At 39.5% G+C, this 20,653-nt stretch overlaps 1 protein-coding gene across 4 annotated transcripts in view; it reads right to left on the bottom strand.

Annotated features, from left to right (window-relative positions):
* Positions 1 to 20,653, bottom strand: part of dnm1a (dynamin 1a) — a 101,255-nt gene that overhangs the window by 39,020 nt on the left and 41,582 nt on the right. For 3 of the 4 annotated variants that reach the window (XM_066712861.1, XM_066712863.1, XM_066712860.1), the window contains exons 8-14: positions 19,488 to 19,623; positions 18,098 to 18,165; positions 14,902 to 15,040; positions 5,207 to 5,293; positions 4,705 to 4,775; positions 4,568 to 4,619; positions 2,140 to 2,151 (exon numbers count right to left, since the gene is read on the bottom strand). In XM_066712861.1, the coding sequence (XP_066568958.1) occupies positions 2,140 to 2,151; positions 4,568 to 4,619; positions 4,705 to 4,775; positions 5,207 to 5,293; positions 14,902 to 15,040; positions 18,098 to 18,165; positions 19,488 to 19,623 (565 nt within the window). The remainder of the gene's footprint in view (positions 1 to 2,139; positions 2,152 to 4,567; positions 4,620 to 4,704; positions 4,776 to 5,206; positions 5,294 to 14,901; positions 15,041 to 18,097; positions 18,166 to 19,487; positions 19,624 to 20,653) is intronic. The other variant, XM_066712862.1, reaches the window with a different exon arrangement.

Raw genomic sequence — 20,653 nt, 5'->3', positions numbered from 1 at the left:
CATTCAAGTTCGCTAGGGGAATTAGCCAGTCTGCATTCAGCACCATAATGTAGCAGGGGGAAGCACTACGGAAAGCAGTTTAATGGTATTCATTGACAGTGAAATTCACGCCTGTGGTTCTATGAAGCCTGGGGAGGGAGTATTTCTCACTGAAACTGTGCGGCCTGAGCAAGTTACACCTGTTCCTTGTTGTTAGTCTTCTCTTTACCAAGAGAAGGAGCTTTTTTCGATTGCTCCACCATTCAGTGGGCTGCAGTTTATTTCCCATTCAGTGATCAAGTTCAATTAATCTAAAGGCAAATGAAAAGGAGCCAGATGCACTACCTAATGCTCCAGGAGCAAATTTGTTTACCCATTATTATTATTATTATTATTATATTTTATGTCATATTTTTCCGAAAGGGAATTATGTCAAAATATGTTTTTTTCCCAAAGAAAAGCACCAACATGTTGCTTAGAGTAACTCACATTTAGTACTGCAATGTGAAAAAGCTTCAATCCTATCCTGAAAAAAGGAGAAAAAACTTTTCTCCTATTGAAAATTGAACAAATCTGGGCCACTGGTACCAATTTAGACTAACCCTGCTCTTCCTGTTTGACAATGAGCTGAGCGGCGCACTGGCATCGCTGCGGGTGGCTTCAATGGAGTAGCAATTTGAAGGTTGTTCGCAGGGGCCTGACTGGGGTTAGAGGTCCTGGGATCATTATGAAGGCTAATCAGTTGTGTCAGATGTTGTGGAGTAAATTAACACCACTATATTTAGAAATGGTCACAAAACAAACCTCATTTAGATCAATTAAATACCATTCTAATATATTTAATTATACGATTTCTGATGAATGCATGCTTTGGGTGTGATTCCTTAACCTTACTGGATAGCATTCATACTCATCACAGGATCTCTGGCCTTCAGCGTTGCCCGCTTATGTCTTAGCCATGAGCATAATGCATTGAAAGCAAAGGAGCCCTGCTGGAAAATGCCCATAAGAGAGGGTCAAAGCATGGAAGTCATACAGGACTCTGCCGTGTTAAAAAGAACAGCCTGCTGGGCACAGAGGTAAAGCCACTGTGGCTAAAATGGCAGGCACAGAAGAGGGCTGATGCAAACCCACTGTTTAATTCTGTTAGCTTGGCCTCATGCATCATGCAAGGGCCCCCATGCAGATTGTCATGCAGAAGGCTGATATTAAGACCAGGGCTTGCAAGTATTGTTTGGAAACTTCTGAAACTCAAATACTTTTGGGGGGCTTCACATTTTAGTATGGCATGGAATTAAAAAGATATATGCCACAAAAAGAGGCAAATTCGGCATGGCCAGTTTGCTGTTATCGGGTTCTAGTTCGTGAAGGAGGTGCTGATTGCTGCCGCCACAGTCAAAGCTCTGCTTGAGTGGGGGAGGGGGTGGCTTTTCTGACGCAGCGCCGACTGTGGCACTCCACCTCAGTCAACGATAATGAGCCCCATTTTGATGCTACAAAAAAGCAATCTTTCTAAATGGAAAAGTTTCATGGCATAAAATAATAATACTGAAATGAACTGATTACGGTCACTCATCCTGAACCAAACGTCTTTCTTGCCAGCTGTATGAGAGCGCTAGAATTGTCTTATTTTATGTTTTTCCCCATTTTCCAGGGATCAGTAGATTTGCTTTGAAATAACGTAGACCCTAAGTAGCTTTAACTAACTTTTATTTAAAAAGCCGACAAGAGGTAACAAATATGTTCAGGCAACCGTACACAATGTTGATGCTGATGTCAATAATTAAACTTTTTTACATATTCATATAAAAACAAAATAAAAGACAAAAAAATATGGGCATTTGTCTCAGTTCAGGGGATGTCAAGCAACATAATTGCAAAGATTCCCCAGAAAGACACCAGTTCCTCATGGCAAAACTGGCATAGTGTTTTTCTTGTTAGAGGATGAACTCCCACTACAGTCTCTGGCTCACCGTTCAGTTGCACACGCTAAGTTGAGGTGTGTCAAGGAAAAAGGAGAGGGAAATATTTGCATGGAAGAGGTGAATAATCCCTCAGCCGCCTACCCAAAACTACATCAGTGAGCGAGCGCTGCCACACGCTTGCTTGCTCACACACACTCGCACTCCCACACGCGCACAACAGGCCCGGCCTACTCACCATGATCTCATCCTGGAGGGCGTTGCCGTGGCAAGAGCAGCAAAGCAAAGAAAAGGGGTGAGAAAGTTATTAGAGAAGCAAAAGAACAAAGCAGAGGCAGCCCAGCACCCAAAGACACCAGAGGACCTTCGTAAAGGAGGCCGCAATAGCCCACTGGAGCCAGCCACTAACAGTCCAGGTCTCCATTTTTAAATAGAATGTTTTCCCTTAGTGTCTGTCATGGCTTCAATTAAAGATGATGCTCAAAACTTGAGAGTTTTGTTAGTATTAGAAATGCATGTCAGGGAGAGATTGACATCGATGGACTTGAGATGAAGAACAGCTTCTTCTCAAATACTGCTACTACTATGATGCTTATATTCTCCTAACCTCGAGATACTGAGAACATGGTTAGCAACATCACGTTCTTTTGTTTGGTTTTGTTTTTCCACACAAGAGAAAGAGCAATCATCAAAGAACTCAAACACAACACAAATAGTTTCTGCTTGAACTTGAAATTAATAGCTGCACATCTGAGAAAAATAGAATCAAACAATTTATATTAACATTACTACTACTAGCTACAAAATCTACTGTCACCAGAGTTGTAAGCATAGCCCTATCATCCCAAGACACCTGAAGAATGGCTGAAGGAAACATACTAGTCTAAATCAATGACATTTTCCCATTATTTAAATACTAACAGATTTTATATCATTTTTGAAAGGGCTGGTTTCGGGGGTTTTGAAGCACAAAGTTCAGAAAAGAAACCGGCACAGAAACAATGAGGACTGAAGCGATCTAGAACCTAGTGCCGTGGCTGTTTGAAAAAATATATTCAACAACACAATGATTTCTGGTGTTCCCTACTATGTTAAGGCCAGAAGCTTTCAACCTCACATTGTATGTCCTTGGCGTTTAAATCCTGCAGGGCTGAGAATGACGGCTTGAATCTGAACTCAAACATAGTGGTAGGTATCCCTTACAGCTGACAGCAGTCGGCTGAGCTTACTGAGCCTTGAAGAATGCCTGATCCTGCTGAGACAGTTGGTATACCACGGCAAGTAACCAACTAGGCAAGGACAGCCAGAGAAACACCTTGTCATAGGAAAATTGATAAGATTATGTCTTTGACTTTCCTGAGCCGACACAATCATTAGAAAATAATTAAATAACTAGCAAAAATCAACATATCCAGAGTGCTAGTCTCATGCGTTAATAAATTCCTCTGCTTCACTGGCAAAGCAACTGGAAAATTGCTGTCTAGATGAAAGTGGTTCTTTTAACAGTCTGGGTGGAAAAAAATAGACGATACGTTCCAATCTGCGGGGTTTTCAAATTACACACATTTTAATAAGCTTGTTTTTAATGAAACTATGTTCTTACCCCACACAGTTTTGCCTCACCAAATAAAGACTGACAATTTTCCCTTTTTTGTGTGAATCATCACGTGGAAGGTGTACCTTGTCAAACAGCAATGGAACACAACTGAGAAAGATTGCAGGAGTCAAATGCAGCAGTTTTATGCTTTCTTGCAGTGAAAATACAATTTAAAACAGCTTAACAGGTGTTTAGAGAGTTTAAAAACCTACATTAGGTGTCTCAGAATTATAGGGCCATATCCTCAAACTTCAGCTTAATGTTATACTATTGTTATACTTGTAATAATGGTATACTATTTGTGCAATAATAACATTCTTAATAAATATCATTGAAGAAGAACCCTGAGAATTAAAGTGAAATCAGTGGGAAAGCACGCATAACAGAAATATAGGCTAGTGAAGAACTTAAAAAATTGAAGGATAATTGTATATATTTGTGGAAATTAAATGTATGTGGTAAGTTCTTGGCATGATTTACTTTATCAAAGCAGTGTCACGTTCTTTAGATTTGGAAATAAAAAGGTGGGATTAATTTATGCTGTCATGATGGGTATTAATCTGCATGAAAGATCTGATAATGAGATGACAAGCTTGAATGAACAGTATGAATGATGGCAGCATGTATTTTAGAGAGGTTAAGGGTTTTTTATTTCAAGCTGAAATGAAGGCTGTAATTTGGTATGTGCTTGGAATATAAATTCACATGGGCTCTCCTGCTAGACATTGACTGGTAGTAAAAACAATGTGATGAAAAGCGAGAAACAGATTTAATAAAATTCAGCCTGCCCATACATTAAAAGATTTAGGTCTTGATACTTTGAGTTTCTGGGATTTCATGTGGTTTCTTAGCTGTAGATATCTGGATGTTTTTATGTCCACCAGTGTTATTTATTACAGTGATTTTGTTTTACAATTACAAACTGAATTTCTGAATTGACTGTATCACTTAATGTCAATTTCCCTTGCTTTAAGAAGCAGGATACATTTTTTAATAGGAGAAATCCAGCATCAGAGGATGTAGTTGTGACCCTCCTGTCCATTAGGGGGCGATGTGCCAAGCATCTTACCTGATTCCCAGAGGCCTTCTTCTTGCTCATTTGGTTACTCCTCTGCTGAGCGCTGTTCGGGAAAAAAAAAAAACAGAATATTCTTTAGTCTTCTTCAAGTAGTGGAAAGCATATGCAAACCAGTGAAGTGGACTTACTTGGCAAATCCAATGAAATCCTCGTGGTTGGTGTTCATGTAGGCCAGTTCAATGTCTATCAGCAACATCACCTATTAGCAATTAAGAAAAACATCATGTGTGGTCCATAGAAATTCTTTTGATCTGCATAACACACCTTTATGTTGTTTAATTTAATATATACAACACTAGAGAGAAGGTAAAAGCGAAGAACAAGACTGAGGTAGTGATGCTGATTCGCCAATAACCAATTCTAGCAAATTCATGGGATCAAATTGTCCTGGATAGAGAGTTAAACATGTAAAAATAATTGCAAGACATCCTCCTTGCTCCCAGTCCCTCAACTAGTAACATTGCCCCTTCAGCTCTAAACTGTTCCATATAGCCACCCACAGTGGACCCACCCAGTCTCTTTAAATCTAAAACCCATCCCAATCTAGCTTCCAGCCCTCCCATGCATGTGTCCATGTTCCTGAGCACTGAGCACTGTCCCAGCACCAACTAACAGTACGAGGGGTATTACCTGATCCTTGGTCCTGCTCTCGCGGTCCCGGATGTGTGTGGTGACAATGCGCTCCATCTCCTCTCGTAGGAGCGGGTACTGGGCCAGCTGGAAGGCAAAGCAGGACAGGGGCGTGGGTCTCTGAACAGAAGCATGGAACTCCAGGGCTACAGAGAGCCAGGGTCATTGTACGTGACACAGCCATGGTGGATTGAGCCGGCCAACACTGGGATAGAGTCATTAAGCGCCTACTGCAGGGGTCTTCCAAAAGAAAAGCTTCAGAAAACAACATGCAAAAACAATGGTTTATTGAAGGGGGTTGTGTGATGCTAATGGGAGAAAACTGGCCAATGCAGTGTATTGTTGATGGCCACCAAGGTCTCTCTGTTGTGAGCTAATCTGTTTAAACAAGGCCTGAGTTAAGTGGCTTAGAAAAAGTAATCTGCTGTAAGCATGAGGACTACGCAGGCTATAATGGTTGGTGGCATTCCCCTGTGACTCCCATGGGCAGCTAACCTGCACAGAATTACAGCTGAACAGCAAGCGTTGAACAAGGCCAGGGCTTTCTCCTCAACCCGGTTAAGGCATGTTAAGATCTCACTTGAGCATCATTAAAAACAGTCTAATGCTGACTCTGATTTTGTTTGACGGCTCTTAAATGATCTGTCCCAAGAGGCAGAATGGTATTTTCATTTTTTATAAGGGTCTAGTTTTCCATGCACTCATTTCAGTTTTATTATTTTAATATATATTTTTTTAAATATTACAACACACTTGTAAATCTTGTGCCTTGAGTTTTTATTGGTTGGTTTATTGTAGGAACTATTGCTTTGTCATTCAAATAAAATTCTTAATCTAATGGGGGCATTTTCTGGGTTAAAAGTTAATGTATAAGAAAATAAAATTGTAATGGCATTGTGAGTGTGAAGTAAATGCTTAACAATTCAAGCCCAGTGTTTACTATCTGCTCAATTCATGGTTAGAATCACAGACAGGAATTGGGGTTTATGGGATTTTAATTGTGATCACCTGGCCTCCCTTCAAATCGTTACTAAACATTATTACGATGACTATTAGCTTGAAACCAGCTGAAATTGAGTGGTTTGAGTGAAACCAGCTGACATTGTTCTACATACATACTATAAGTCTCTAAAATGGATACAGCAATAATGTAGTGGTTAGAGTCCTCAATTATCTATGCCAACTGCTTACTCACTATCACTATCATTATCGGTAGAATAATCCATCTCCATCCTTGTCAGATCTCATGGAATAACTCGATTAGAAGCTGGATTTTTTAGGTTTTCGGTGCTACATTCATATCATCTACCATCTCCAGCTGTTTCACTAAAAGCATGCTCCTGATTTTAAGTAAATAAGAAAAGCCAGCTCAATCACAGTTCAATCCCAAATGATGGCCAGGTGATCCCAATCAAAAATGTTCAATATAGAATATCGGTCTGCTCTGCTCATATCCCCACTGCTGGAATAATGTGAAATCTTTCCGCTTTAAAACTCTGACTGGGAATGCATTGAACAACAATTCTGTGGTTTAAGCGCTTGTTGATCTCACAATATTTAGTCAGCGTAGATAGTGTAACTGTCACAGAGCCTTTTCCAACATCAGACAAGAAAGCTAACATTAAATCAGCCAATCAATTCACTTTGTTCTTTGTGCTTTCATTGTCATTCTAATAGGAAAATAGTGACAGTTAAAGCTAACACTGAAAGACCTCTAACATGACCAAAGCACAAACACTTAAGATTTAAAATGACCAAAGACTGTTGCAACTCTTTAATCCAAGACCAATCTTTCTGCTAACCTGAGAAAAGGGAGACCTTTCTCAGAATAACAGAAGTGATTTGCCATTGCAAACCAAGTGATTGAATTGCAAGTTGGCAGACAGCTTTTGACATTTCTATGTCAATAAAATACATATTTGCTGGCATAGAAATGCTTGATGAATACCAGAATGAATGGTATTCAAATGTTCATCACATATACAGTACATCGACAGATTATAAAGAGCTATGTCATAAATAATAACGTAACTGCAGTAACATAAGAACACATAAATTGGGGGCAAATGGCAAAAAGAAGATAACTCTTGGTTAGATTAATACATTGAAATTAACACAGCATGCTGTAAGTTGCAATGCATCCAATTGCATTGCTGTTCCAGCTTAAGACTGTAACATGAGTGCAGAGACAGGAAGAATGTGGACATTTCGCCTTGCAAATTGGCCCCTGATTAAAGCAATTTTATCAAAGGAATAAATACTGGGAGTGGTGATTCAATTTGAGTATAATTTCAAACTTTAGTACAGCTAAATATTGTTTTTTCCCTCCTATACATAAGGTGAAAAATATTTATCACACAAACAATAATTTTAAAGATTTTTGTTTGTTTTGTTTCAGCTGCACAGGAAAACTACAAAAGTATACAAATTAGAAATAGAATGTAAATTAAAACAAAGTTATTGGATTGGAAAGGAAATGTCAGTGCTAATATATAAATAAGAATCAAATTAATTGGGTTCAACCAAGGAGTACACTTTGAAGATTAACTTTCTATTGATTTAGATCTGCATTTATCATTTGAAAAAGACCTGAGTGTTTAGCCCAGCAGGACCATCTCAATCCCCCCATCAGTGACTAAAACTCTGCTATAGGCCTGGAGTATATCAGAATATTCACCCAGGCCCCCACCAACTGCCAATTATAGCCACAGTACTTGACGGCAGATTTATAGTAGGAAGAAGGAATAATCTATGTAAAAGTTGTCATCAAGTATCAAAAGTGTAATTTGCGATCAGTGGGACTACGTTTGAAGTTTTAATAACAGGAGAACTTTGAAATAAGGCAAACACTTTCAAGAATTCAGCTTGCATTTGGGGCAGGGGATTTGTGACTCCCTGAAACTGCCCATTATATCCGTGGAAAAGGTCTGCATAAACTCAAGAGCCACTAAAGGGAAAAACATAATGTGTGCTCATGGTTACGTGATCTCAGAAAACCAAATACACAAAGAGTAATTGCATGACAGTTATAGTGCTGCTCTCTTGAAAACAATTCTCAAAACTCTAATTGAATAGCTGTCCTTTGAGCTACTGAAATTATTGAAAAAAACAATAACATATAAGCTAAATTGACTGTTAAGAAAACAACTAATCACTTTCTGTGTTAGGATGGGTGTTATATTCTCTAAATGTGTGTGTGAGTCATGCCTCTGAAGTCACATAATAGAAAACCCTGTTTTAAACAGCAACCCACGTACTTCTTAGCTACTGGAATCATTGCATTGTTTTTAAGACCAATTTACTGCTCTCTTTACATAAACTGTTTTACAGTTATCCCAACCAAACACCACTAAAGCAATGAAAGTAAAATTATGTTATGAAACAGTAAACATATCTAGTTTTGGGTGTCACTCATATCCTGTGCTCAAATGAACAACCACTATTTGTTCTGGTTTTTGGTAGGTCACATTTCTAAATATCCCTGCACTCATAGTACCTGCTCACCACAAATATGACATCGTCCTCCATCTCTACTTGCCACAGCTAAGGAAAACTGTAAACTGTGACATTTTTATCTTTCCACAGCACTTAGTCTGTCTCTGCCACACTGAGTCCATTTGAACTGAACTGCTGAGAGACAAACAGTGCGGTGCTGAGGAAATATGTGTCCACTGCGTCAGGTAAAATACCACAATGGTAAGAATGAAGAGAGATACAGCATGATGACTGGACACAGGAGACCGCGGTAAAGTGAACATTTCTTTTGAAAGCTGTTTTAAAACCATTTAAAGATCAAAAACAAATCAGGCTCATCCATTCTTCTCAGCACTCTGTTCTCAGATTTGCCCTGTCTGCATCGCGGGATGCATTGCAACTTCAGTCTTTGGACATCAAACATTCAACAGACACTGTTAGGCATCAACTGCCTTATTTATTCATTTTTTAACAGCCCAGCAATGCAATGTAATGCAATGATGACCACTCATGCGTAAATCAAAGACATTAAAGGAAACACCAAAGAAACAGGTACTGGTGGTTAGATTGGGTTGGATCAACCAGGCAGGCAGAAAGGCACACAGTCAGACAGGCTGACGGAGATACATGCAGCGGGGAGGACAGACGGGAGACAGGAGACAAAGGGAGGTGTGGACAGGGACATGGGGAGGGGGTAGAGAACTCCTGAACACATGATCTCCTGTGGATTTCAGCTCTTAAATAATGGAAACAAAAGCAGGTCACCCAACCTCAGAATTCTACATATCAAAGGCACAGTGAGATGTGCATAGGTTACCTTCTAAGACCATCCAATCTTGGGTGTGCACACTTTCAGATCAGAACAATGAGCAAAAATGAGCCTCAGAATGCCACTAACATGTCTGCAGAGTGGTTACCTCTATAATGAACACAGCATAATGATGAAACTCTCCAGTGCTCCAGTGCAGTCCTGTGACCTACAGCACTGCGCCCCCCCCCCCCCCCCGCATCGCTCTATTCTGCACCTCACGCTCATCGACAAAGCTGGTTTAGAATTGCCATATAGTTTCCTCACTCACACGCCAATCTGGTGTCAGATGGTATTAATTTAAGCTGACTGAACATTGCACACCTGTAACAAGCTCTATACACATGTACTTGTGCTATTATACTATGATAATAGAAAGATCGGCACAGCTTCTGTTCTACAGCTTCTCTGAAAACAAGGATATTCCTAACACCTTTACCCCACCTAACCAGTTTAGCACTCGGGGTGATCTCCTGAATGTAGCCACACTACCAACAGAGCTTCTAACCTTTGAACACCTTCACTGTAAGTGACAGAACTTAAAAAAATACCAAGCATTCAAATTACTGCCACATCAGAGACAGTGTGCCTTCCAAAGCTCTCTTGTTGTCTTGTTCAAATTTATACATCTCTTATCCATATCTAGATAATCCTTAGAGAAATTCACAAGAGTTACTTTCATAAAATGCAGCGCATAATTTCCCTGGAGTAAAACGCTTTGCAATTCACGAGGAAACTGAATCTAAATAATGTTTTAATTTCTTCCCTTCAGCAAGTTTGGCCAGTTTCCAGTTATAATTTCTAGCACCTAAGTGTTAAACAGTGAAAACATGACAGTTCTGCAACACTTAATGTGCACCATAAGAGAGAGGTCTGAAGTGATTCTCTTAAAGGTCATTCCCAACCTGAACGATTAACTCTCACACCTCTTAACACAAGACATTCAAAATCCACAGGAGCTCAAATGATCAATTATTTATTTATTTCTTGCCCAGTGAAGAAGTAAAATTAAAAAGATAAATGGATTACAAAAAAAGGAGTGTGTGGGTTGTGCTTTGTTAGTCAATGAGAGAGACACCCCCCCCACTACACCCGCCCACATGAAAATAACCCAAATAAAAAGACAGCAGAAATCAACCCAAATCAATCAAAATGGAAAGAAGCACATAAGTTAACCAAATGAAAATCAAATAATATCAAAACTCTCATTGCATCATCATGAAGAAAAACAAGGATAAAGACTTGGAATTCTGCTTCTTTGGGCTTGTCTGTTTAAATGCTATTAAACAGTGAGCAAAAGGAAAAAAGAATGAAAGAAAGAAAGAGGAAAAATAAAATGACATAAAGATATGGTAAGGACAGACCGATTGTGGCTGGGATAGAACAGAACGAGAGCTGCTAGACATTACTTCTGAGGGTGTACATCTCTTAAAATGTGGTGAAAAGCACTGTTAGTTTTGCTCTGATAAACTGCATTTCCAGGAAAGTCCTGAACTACAATCTACAGCTTCCAAGGACTTCGGTCTGAGCAGGTGAATGTTTAACATGAAAAAAACGTATATATATTTAAATCGCACAAAAATATCAATGAGATCACACACAAAAAAGATAAGAGGTCTGACTCTGCTCTAAAAAAATGTATATCATTGATTTATCTGTCTGCAATCCAGTGGCAAAACTGTTTTCAGGGTGCATGAAATTCCCTGAAGGAGATAATACTTTGGATTTTCCACTGTCTGCTTATCTCTGGGATCTATAGAGAACAGCTGAGAAAAATGTAAAGGAATTAGGAGAATACTTGTAGTGATACATACAATCTGGAGTTTCAGTGTGACAGCCCTCTTTGTTCTCTCTACAGCCTTTTCCAATTATGTACAATGTCTTTCATATGTACCATAGCAAGATTTAGTGTAGACAATGAAATTAAACTGCTACTTCAGATCCTCCTAGCATGTACTGCTGCTCATTGCAGAGCAGAGGAACGGGAATATTCCCAAACATTGGGGTTCCTTTGGTTCCTATGCATCTATACATTTTCTCCTGACCTTTGCTACCTCTTTCAAGTCTTTCTAAGAGAACCGAAGCCTTCCCAAAAAGTATTGCTTGTTTTAATTTGGGCTGTTTTATCTTCTCCCAAATACTGTTTTGGTGAAACAATGCAGGCTTCAGGACGTCTAAAACAAAGCAATAAAACTTCTAATTCAAATTTGTTTTATGTCACTCTCACATGGACAGATGGACCAATTAACACCATTGACTGAGACCAAATATTATTATTTTACTGAAAGTTTAAATAAATGTAAAGGACAACAGTCCAAGAAAAGCCAAAGCAATAATTCCACCACTAATTTGCTGCCTGCATAGATCCCTGATATTTAGTGGTTTATAATGGTTTCTGCAAAGTGAGCACTGCATCAACAGGATGTAGATATAAGAACTGTTCTGAACATCTGCACCTTGCTACCTTCTGTCTGAGGAGCTTGTAAATAACAAAGTTTGTTTTATTTCCGTTTTGGATACAATACTTCAAAATCTGCTTTGGTGCCATGTGATCGACGATGAAAGGAACATTTTGAAGGTGAGGTAAAATAAGAAGCAGCTATTTATTGTAGTGTAGACAGCTTGCATTGGGTAAAGCTACTGAGCATGCAGACACATGCACAGCCCTTGTGTAGGTGCACAAATGGTGAGAGCGGCAAAGGAAGAAAGGACTCTCCAAGGTTTTCATGAGCAGCAAGATAACATCAATGAAGAAAGTCTATGGTTGGTTAAAAACATCGAGATCGGTCAAGGTTCCTCTTCAGAGAGACACCTAAAGTTTATGCAGCCTGCAGTTCTGTTTCTATTAAACTGTATTTGTATGGAGATCTGACTATTTTCTATGTCTGATTTAGTTGTAATAGTTCCTAAATTCATTGTTTCTATCTTTGTTTGTGATTTTGTTCCTCAGCCGATCAGGTACTTTTAGATTTTGTAAATCAAGCCACAATTCAGTAAATCTCAACCCCGGAGACTCAGTTGTAGCAGTTATACCTTGACTATGAATCTAAAACTATAACTAAAGAAGCCATAACTGTTTTCCGGAACACTAGGACTAATTAAGGCTAAGCACGAACACCTCTCCATCTGTCTCTGGTATTTTATTTAACACAATGACTTCTGGGTCCATGGAAATATATTTCCAGCCATCTGTCACTTTTTTCAGATAATTATGAATTCAAGATTCCATCTTTGTTAAGGAAGGTTTTATCATTCACTATGGAAAAAAAAACAAAAAACTCATCAATCTTTTTTTCCAATAGAAAAACTTAAAGTCCTCTTTAATTAATATTTCTGAAAAAGAACTGCAGACTAGCTATAAAGATGTTTTTTTTTATAGAAGTTCACAAGCCACTGGACAAACCCATCACATGGTCTTTTTGGTGTTTAACTGCAGCATGATCAGCATGCACATCTACTGAAGATCTCAAAAAGAAAACAAAAGCTGATCTTGCGATAAAGGAGAAGGATAAAATACACACATTGACAGAATGGCTGATTAGATCAGTGGAGCAGAGAGAGAGGCAGATAGAAAGACGGACAAATAAATGAATGGGTAGATTGTACAGACAGATACATGATGGTAGATTATATGGTAGTCTTACTAATCCAAACCTTCCTTAGGTGGCCATATTTATTATAAGATTAAGATGATTGCTTTGTGCAGCTTGATTAAAAAAAGAAGAGCTGCTAATACTGTCTAAAATCTTGGATGTGATAAGGTTAAAAAAATGTACGTGTTAACACAATCCAATGAAAACCAATCACAGGGGACACCAAGGCAAATAGAAAAATGCTAAATTAAACACCGCAAGTATGCCACAGTCACCACAGTCTCCTAGATGCTTAACCTATATTTTGGGTTACTACCTTGATTGAGGATGTGTGTGGGGAAGGGAATGGGAAGAGAGACGAAGGGTAATGCCCCTCATCTGAAGTCCAGCCATCGGTCTATCCCTACCCTAAGACGGACGCAAAGGGCTTTAGTCCTTATTACCTTTTCGCTACACTGTCGGATGGTAGAGGTGAGCTCGCTCACTACCATATCTATACACTTCAAGCTGGGTTCCTTGAGCTTTTGGATCTGCTTTTTCACTATGGCTTCAAAGGCCAAGTCTGGGGTAAAGAGTCCCGTCCTGTAGAGGGAGCCGGGCGGCAAAACAGAGAGGACAGAGACAGACGCACACACACAGAGGGAGTGGGGTGGATGGGAGAGCCACATGTTCGGAGCAGAGATGGAGAGGGAGTGAAGGGAGGAAAGAGGCAGCACCAAGGTGATAGAAGGCAAGAGAGAGAGAGAGACAGATGGAGTGGGAGGAGGGAAGGGGGAAAAAGCACAAAGGGGAAAAAAAAAGGCAAAGTGAGACATTGGTATCTCCTTAAGCCATTCTCAGTGCGATGGGCACAGGTTTCTCTCTCATTCAATAACACCACTTCACCACTTCTCCAGAGCACAACACCTTCAAGGGCACCACGTCATGAAAGAGAGGGACCTGTGCTCTTCAGTTTGGGCGACTGACAGTTGGAAGCTGGGAGCCCTGGGACTAAAGCTGTACACCTGAAAGGCCGCCAAAATGCAGCGTTTCCCATTTGACACTGAGGGAACTTTGATGGTGACAAAATACTAAAAGGTCGAGAATAATGAAACATGTCCATGATGCATTGCAGTATCAGGAAAGTGAGAAACTGGGAAACTACCTCTACTAGCGTTTCAGTGTTTTGACACTGACAGCACCTGACAGATCAGAAACCATGTCAGCAAAACAGCCATCAGTCTTGTATTACCTCTAATAGGATTCTGTTATCAGAACATGTGACTAACAGTGTCAATCATGGGTGTGTTTCGTAGGATGTTGATCAGCCTGCTGCAGGTGTCTAGCTTTTGTCACAGAAATGGTGGCTGGGGTTGAGGCTGCTGATGTAGCTGCTAAACATGCAGTGCAGAACACTCCACACCGGAAGAGCCAGGAACCCAGGAACGTTTTGACATTCCCGGTCTAAGCAAAGCAAGTTTTCAGAAGGAAGAAAAACTTTGTGAACAGGGTGTGTCTTAAAATCAATGTTAAATAATGGGGTTGATATTAAGAGCCATGCTTGAGATCTTGCTTGAATTTATGGACCACAGCAAGGCCAGTCCAGAGCGTCCTCAGGGAACACACTTCCTGGCTCAGGACTGCCACACAGTCACCATGCCTCAGTGACCAGACACCACCTCTACTGATCAAACCACGTCGCTGTGGGCATTCACGAGACCGGTCAAAGCGGCAGGCACATGTTGCTCGATCTCATGCACCCAACTACCCCGCCCCTTCCACCTACCCCAGCCCATGAGGGTGGAGGTGGTGGAGGGGGGGGCTTTCACAGAGGGCTTTACCTTCTTGGTACACTGCCTAACGGTATTGACTAGCTCAGAAATGACCATGTCCACACATTTCTGGCACGGCTCTTTAATCTTCGAGATCTGCCTTTTCACAATGGTCTCAAAGGCCATGTCCGGAGTGAAGAGGCCAGTTCTGACCAGTGGAAGGACAGTGGAGCAAAGAAAGGGGTGGGGGGGAGGTCGGGCAGAAAGAAAGATGTTAATTTAACAAAAATCAATAAAAACAAAACACAATAACAGAAAACAAAATGAAAAAAACAAACAAAAACACAATCAGAACAAATGATAATATGTTTCAAGTCTTAGATATCCTAGTTTAAGGCTTTATTATAGTGCTGCCTTTAAAGCTGTGATCCCAGTCTCAGGTTTTATTGAAAGCACTAACAGAGGAATGAGTTTCAGTCTTCTCCGAGACTACAGCTGGGCACTTTGCTGTACTGCTAATTTAGGGCGTGTTACAAGAAACACAGAGCCACATAACACAGTCCTTTCAATGCCACTGACTACTGCTTATTCTATGCATCTTAGAAGTCAATAGCTTATATTAATTACTGTTGAACGTATCACTTTATTAACAGCTTTTCTAATTGTTAAGATACAGTGTCAGCTCTAAAAGCTTTAAAAGTTAGGCAAATTATAAAAATTAACCAGGACTCATTATTATCCTGATTACTATATGCAGATTGAGTTTATCCAATTTCCCCATTTACCTCTTTCACTCCTGTACTGTATATATAAGGGAGCGAGGAATTGTTAGATTTACAACCCCAGATTTGCATTTTAAAAAGGACATCGCTAGTTTTAAAGAGCAGCTCATAACTAGATTTTAAAATGTTACAGAAATTGCTTGCAGAGAAACACACTGTTTTCTGTGTCAGTGGTTGACGTATTTGTTTCCATTTGTCTGTCTTTAGCTTTTCGAAAGACTTCTTACACTTCGATAAAAAATGATGTTCTTATTCTGTCAAACAGAGCATTAAACCAAAAGATAAGAGAGCTGTATTGAGGTGTCCAGGCTGATGATAGATTAAAATGAATGTATATATAATTTGCTAGTTATCTTTTTAATTATAAAAAAATGATTGCATTTTTCCTGCAAGAGAGCTTAAGGTAATTTTTATCCAATATTTTTTTAGTGTTAGCAATCCTCTCAGATCTTTTTGGCTTCGATAGAGATTACTTTAAAGGAGACGTCACGCCCAAGAAAGCTTTTAAACAAGCTGGAAATCCTCATCTTTGTTCCAAGTTATTCCAACAGAACAACTCCCAGAAAAACCCAATACTAGTTATTCTAATAATGAAAACCTTGTACCCCACACCCTTATCTTGACCTTACTGGTGTCAGTTTATTCTAACACATAGCAATTAGGAATATTTGTGTTTAGTCTTTCTGTAATTTCAGTACAGTTCCCACAAGCCTCGAGTCTTATGAATCAGCCGAGGCTGATGTGTCTTCAGACTGTTTCTGAAATACATGTTTTTTCTATTTGTTGAAATATGTTTTATGCCTGGTTTTGTTCACAGTAAGCTGGACAACAAAAAACCCCTCTGCTGTCATCTCCACTGTGAATAGCTCACATTATGAATTTTTCTCATCCCCCACAGGGTTCAGAGTAGACAGGTCCATTGCTGTCTGGAAAACTAAGCAAGAGCTTAAATTTGTTGACTTACTGGCTCGCATGCTTTTTTGCAGATGGTGTCCTTTTTTTGGCAGCTTTATTCTTTCCTTCTTTGCGGACAATACTTTGGTCTGAATGGACGGACGTAGCAAAATAAATACTTAACCTTGAGAGCCGGACTTGTAACAACCAGTTTAGATAATTGCTCTAGCACTGTTCAAAAGCTTTGTTACCCCCAAAAAAACAGAATGTGGGGGGGAGGATCTGAAAAAGCCATTGACTGAAGCCTTGAACAAAATGTTACATCTGCAGTTTTATGGACAATACTAATTTTTCAAGTTTTGATTTCTGAACAGCACACGGCATGAAAATAGGCAATATATGTTTTTAATTTAAAGTATTGTTACCTGTATCTTTATAACATCAATGCATTATTTATAGTTCTGTTTGGAAATCAGAACAAAACCTACTACCATTTGACATACAGTACAGTGATGGAGACCTATTTAGCTTTAGAAAAATAAAGATTAATGGGATTGCACTTTAAATAAATAAATAAATATAAAAGGGTACAGAAAGGTGAAAAAATAAACAAAGAAAAAAATACATACATACATACATAAAAAAAAGGAAAGAGTGAAGAAGGATTTCATTTTCTCCTTTAGTTTCAGAGAGACAAGGAGCACTTTGGGCTTTAGCAAAATAGAAATGGTATTTTAAGAGCATGACAGTAAAACTAAAACCGTGGAGGATTGAAATAAGAAAAGCAAAAAATTAAGCCACAGACTGTGTTCTGACAGCAGGAAGCTTCAGAAGACAGACATTCCCATTTATTTATTTTTCAACACATAATGGCTTCTCATGAAACTATGGAAACAGCCATCCAGTGACAAAACTAGGTGTCAGGGCACACTCAGTGCCACACATACAGTATCCTGCTAGGGGAGGCCCTGGGCCTGGCTTTCTGTCATTGATTTCACATAGAACTAAAAGACTATGACAGGACTGTGTTAAAGAACATTAAGAAATGTTTCCCAAGTTGATGCTCAGGTCAATAGATACTTTTAATGGACATTTATTGTATTACTTGGCAGAAAGACCCTACAGGGCAAAACAAGTTGGGAGTTGTGTCTCCCACTTTACAGCGTGGAGGCGGGCATAGCTGTGGTCCCTTAGACCACCAGTTCTCTAACATTGCTTTTTACCAAAAGTGCCTGAATTAGTCAGAGATTCATTAAAAAGAAGGAATGGAACCTTGTATTCAGAAGAGATGCATTATGGGATTGAACTGCTGGTGATAGTCCAATCATTAAAGCAATATTGAAATCAACTCCAGAATATCGTCACCCACTGTGAATGGGAACAACATCACGTACTTTACAGCAGTGATGTTCAAGTGATCCACTCCTGCCGCTCCTTAACCCAAATAACTGTGAGACAAGCGTCACTCACAAGCAGGGGGGAACTGTCTGATCTACGTGACATGGTGTGGCCAGGCCGCTCCGAGACCCACTATGGTGACAAAGACAAAGGGAGGGAAGGCAATAAAGAGAGAAGACTAGGCTACATGCCTGATACCATGGATGTTCTTGATGGCGTAGCTGATCTCTCTGCGCAGCTCTTTCTCATCAAACTCCATCTGGAAGAAACAGGCAAAACACAGCCATCACATCACTGCAAAAGCGTAAGGCAGGACAACACACAGTATGTGGTGTTCTCAGAATTACAGCAACATTTGCATGCTAATCTAAAAAATAAAGGGCTCTTTATTCTCCTGGAGCATCCATGAACTGGAAAGATTAAAGAGCAGATATGTGACATTAAGGTCTTTTAAAGGAACCTCTTACCAGTATACACTGGCCTGCCCTAACACAAAAAATAACAGTGCCTTGCAATAATAAAGTGTGGGACTGTGACTAGTGCTAGCCAGACAGGAGATATTTCCGATGATGTACTGCGTCTTCTCTGGTTAATGTTTTTTTCTTATTTTTTAACAAAGAAAGTGGAATGGTTTTGTCATAAAGCTTTTCATGATGGCCTCAAGGGGATTCAGTCCAGAGATGTGAGTCATTCTAGATTTAAGCTGTTAAACGATAGCAGACTTTTACCGCTTCTATGCGTGTAGTGTAAACTATGGAAAGCAGTGTACAGATCACCAATAAGGTGGCCTTTGGGTTTCAAATGCTATGCTATGAACCCAAACAGCTGAACTTTTTTCGTTTTCATTAAAACTCCGACTTAAATTCAAAATACCATTAGTTACTTATCAGGAAGTCCATTGCTTTCAGTATTCTTGTTTATTTATTTTATTTACAAAATGCATAATGCTGTTCAATTAGTGTTATGATTAATCATTTCTGAAAAAGCCTGCTCCTAAATTATCTTTAGAAAGATTTTTATGGCTAGATTTGGAGTTAGGAAGTGTTTGTGTTGATGAATATTCAAATCGTATAATTTAGAAAACTAAATAATTTGAATATAATACATTCCCCTTAACAGCAAAGACTGATATTCATTTTTTTGTTTAATAAACTCTTTATGACAGAATCAAAAATCTTACACTGTCAATTAAACTGTCACTCTATGTCCTTAAATTAAACAATGCTCCCACAAATGTAACCTGGAGCATCTCTTTTAGACAATCTTGGCAATTCCCCTACTTATTTCCTGAATTAATTATTCGGAAAACTAATCAAAGGATTTTGATTATTCAGTACTTGTTAATCATTTCAATGCCATAGACTGAAAAGAAAAGTGGTCATGAATGAAACAGGTGATTCCCATGTGTTCAAAGACATACTTTTTTTGGAGGTGCTCTCTATGTACAGAGTTCCTTTAATCTGTTCGATCTTTTAAAACACCCCATTCTCTTGGATTGTGAGGGATTCACAAAGGTCAGTCTTGCTATAGGAAAGAGGTTTTACAAGTAGTGGGAGGGTGTGGAGCTCTAGGATCCCATACCTTGACCAGCTCAAAAGGAAAGCGTTCATGGAAGATACGGTTGATCCTGGCCCCTCCTGACAACTCGTATGTGTCGATCTGGTCCCCAGATCCCTCGATGCGCTTCTCAAAATCCACAGCGAACTGCTGGACCATCCTACGAGATGCGAGAGGAAGGGATAAGGACACAAAGAGAAGGAGACCAGGGATGAGTTGAAACCAATATACAGAATATAAAAACTGTGCTTTATAAGTATCTGTGTTTCCACTAAAGCAGCAAGGGAGAAGGAAATCTCTGGAAAGCTGATTGAGCCGTTTAACTCTGTTGTGAGTTGTGTTGCAATTGTAACTGATTTAGAGATGATTATCGATTATCAAGTCCCACAGCTGGGGTCCTCATTTCACAAGCCTTTCTCATTCCCATTCCCATTCCTCTTCCCGTGTTTCTGTGTTTCATATGCTCTGAGGGAAAAGATTTACACAAATGTCACCAATATCACCACTCTATTACCATGCTGTGAGTTACTGGCATTTTGGTGATCTGTACTGATTTGTTTCTACTACTTCTTTACTACTTTGCTCAACAAGACAATGTTGCTATGGGAAATGTTTTCTTTGCTTAGATCGTTTGGTGAAAATTAGATGTTGGAAAAGAGCAGAAGTGTTGCACAAGAGCCAAAAGCTTCCTCTTGTCTTGCAAATGGTCAGAGAGATTGCCAGATGTTGAAACTCAAGAGCCCGTATGAATAAGCATGTGTCTGCTTGTGTACTCAAGGACTCGTTTTGCTTAGGTATAGGGAGAATGTGAAGAGCTCTCCAGCTGTTGTTTTGACTTCAATATATTAGCGTTTGTCACTTGTTTCAGATAAGCTTGACTCTTTCAACTATCCCCACCCAAAACCCTGTGTCTTAGAGAGCATTTCCATAAACACTGGGACAAGGCAAAGTCAACAGAGGCAAGGTGTCTCCCTGCATGTTCCTTAAGGTTCTCAGGCACACCATGGAAGAAGATGGAAGCCCTTTTATTGATTCTAGGCAACTATTTGTTTTTTATGGAAGTGAATAATATCACACTGAAACAATGATAAGAGGCTGTTTTCAAGAAGAATACCACATGAGTCAGGCTAGGTATATCAGAAAGAATATAAATACATGTTTTCTGACCAAGGACCTGGACTTTTAAGGAC

Source organism: Amia ocellicauda, chromosome 9 (genome assembly GCF_036373705.1).
Source record: "Amia ocellicauda isolate fAmiCal2 chromosome 9, fAmiCal2.hap1, whole genome shotgun sequence".
Lineage (NCBI taxonomy): Eukaryota > Metazoa > Chordata > Actinopteri > Amiiformes > Amiidae > Amia > Amia ocellicauda.
Note: the sequence above shows the minus strand (reverse complement) of the source record. Positions and strands in the feature narration are given on the sequence as shown.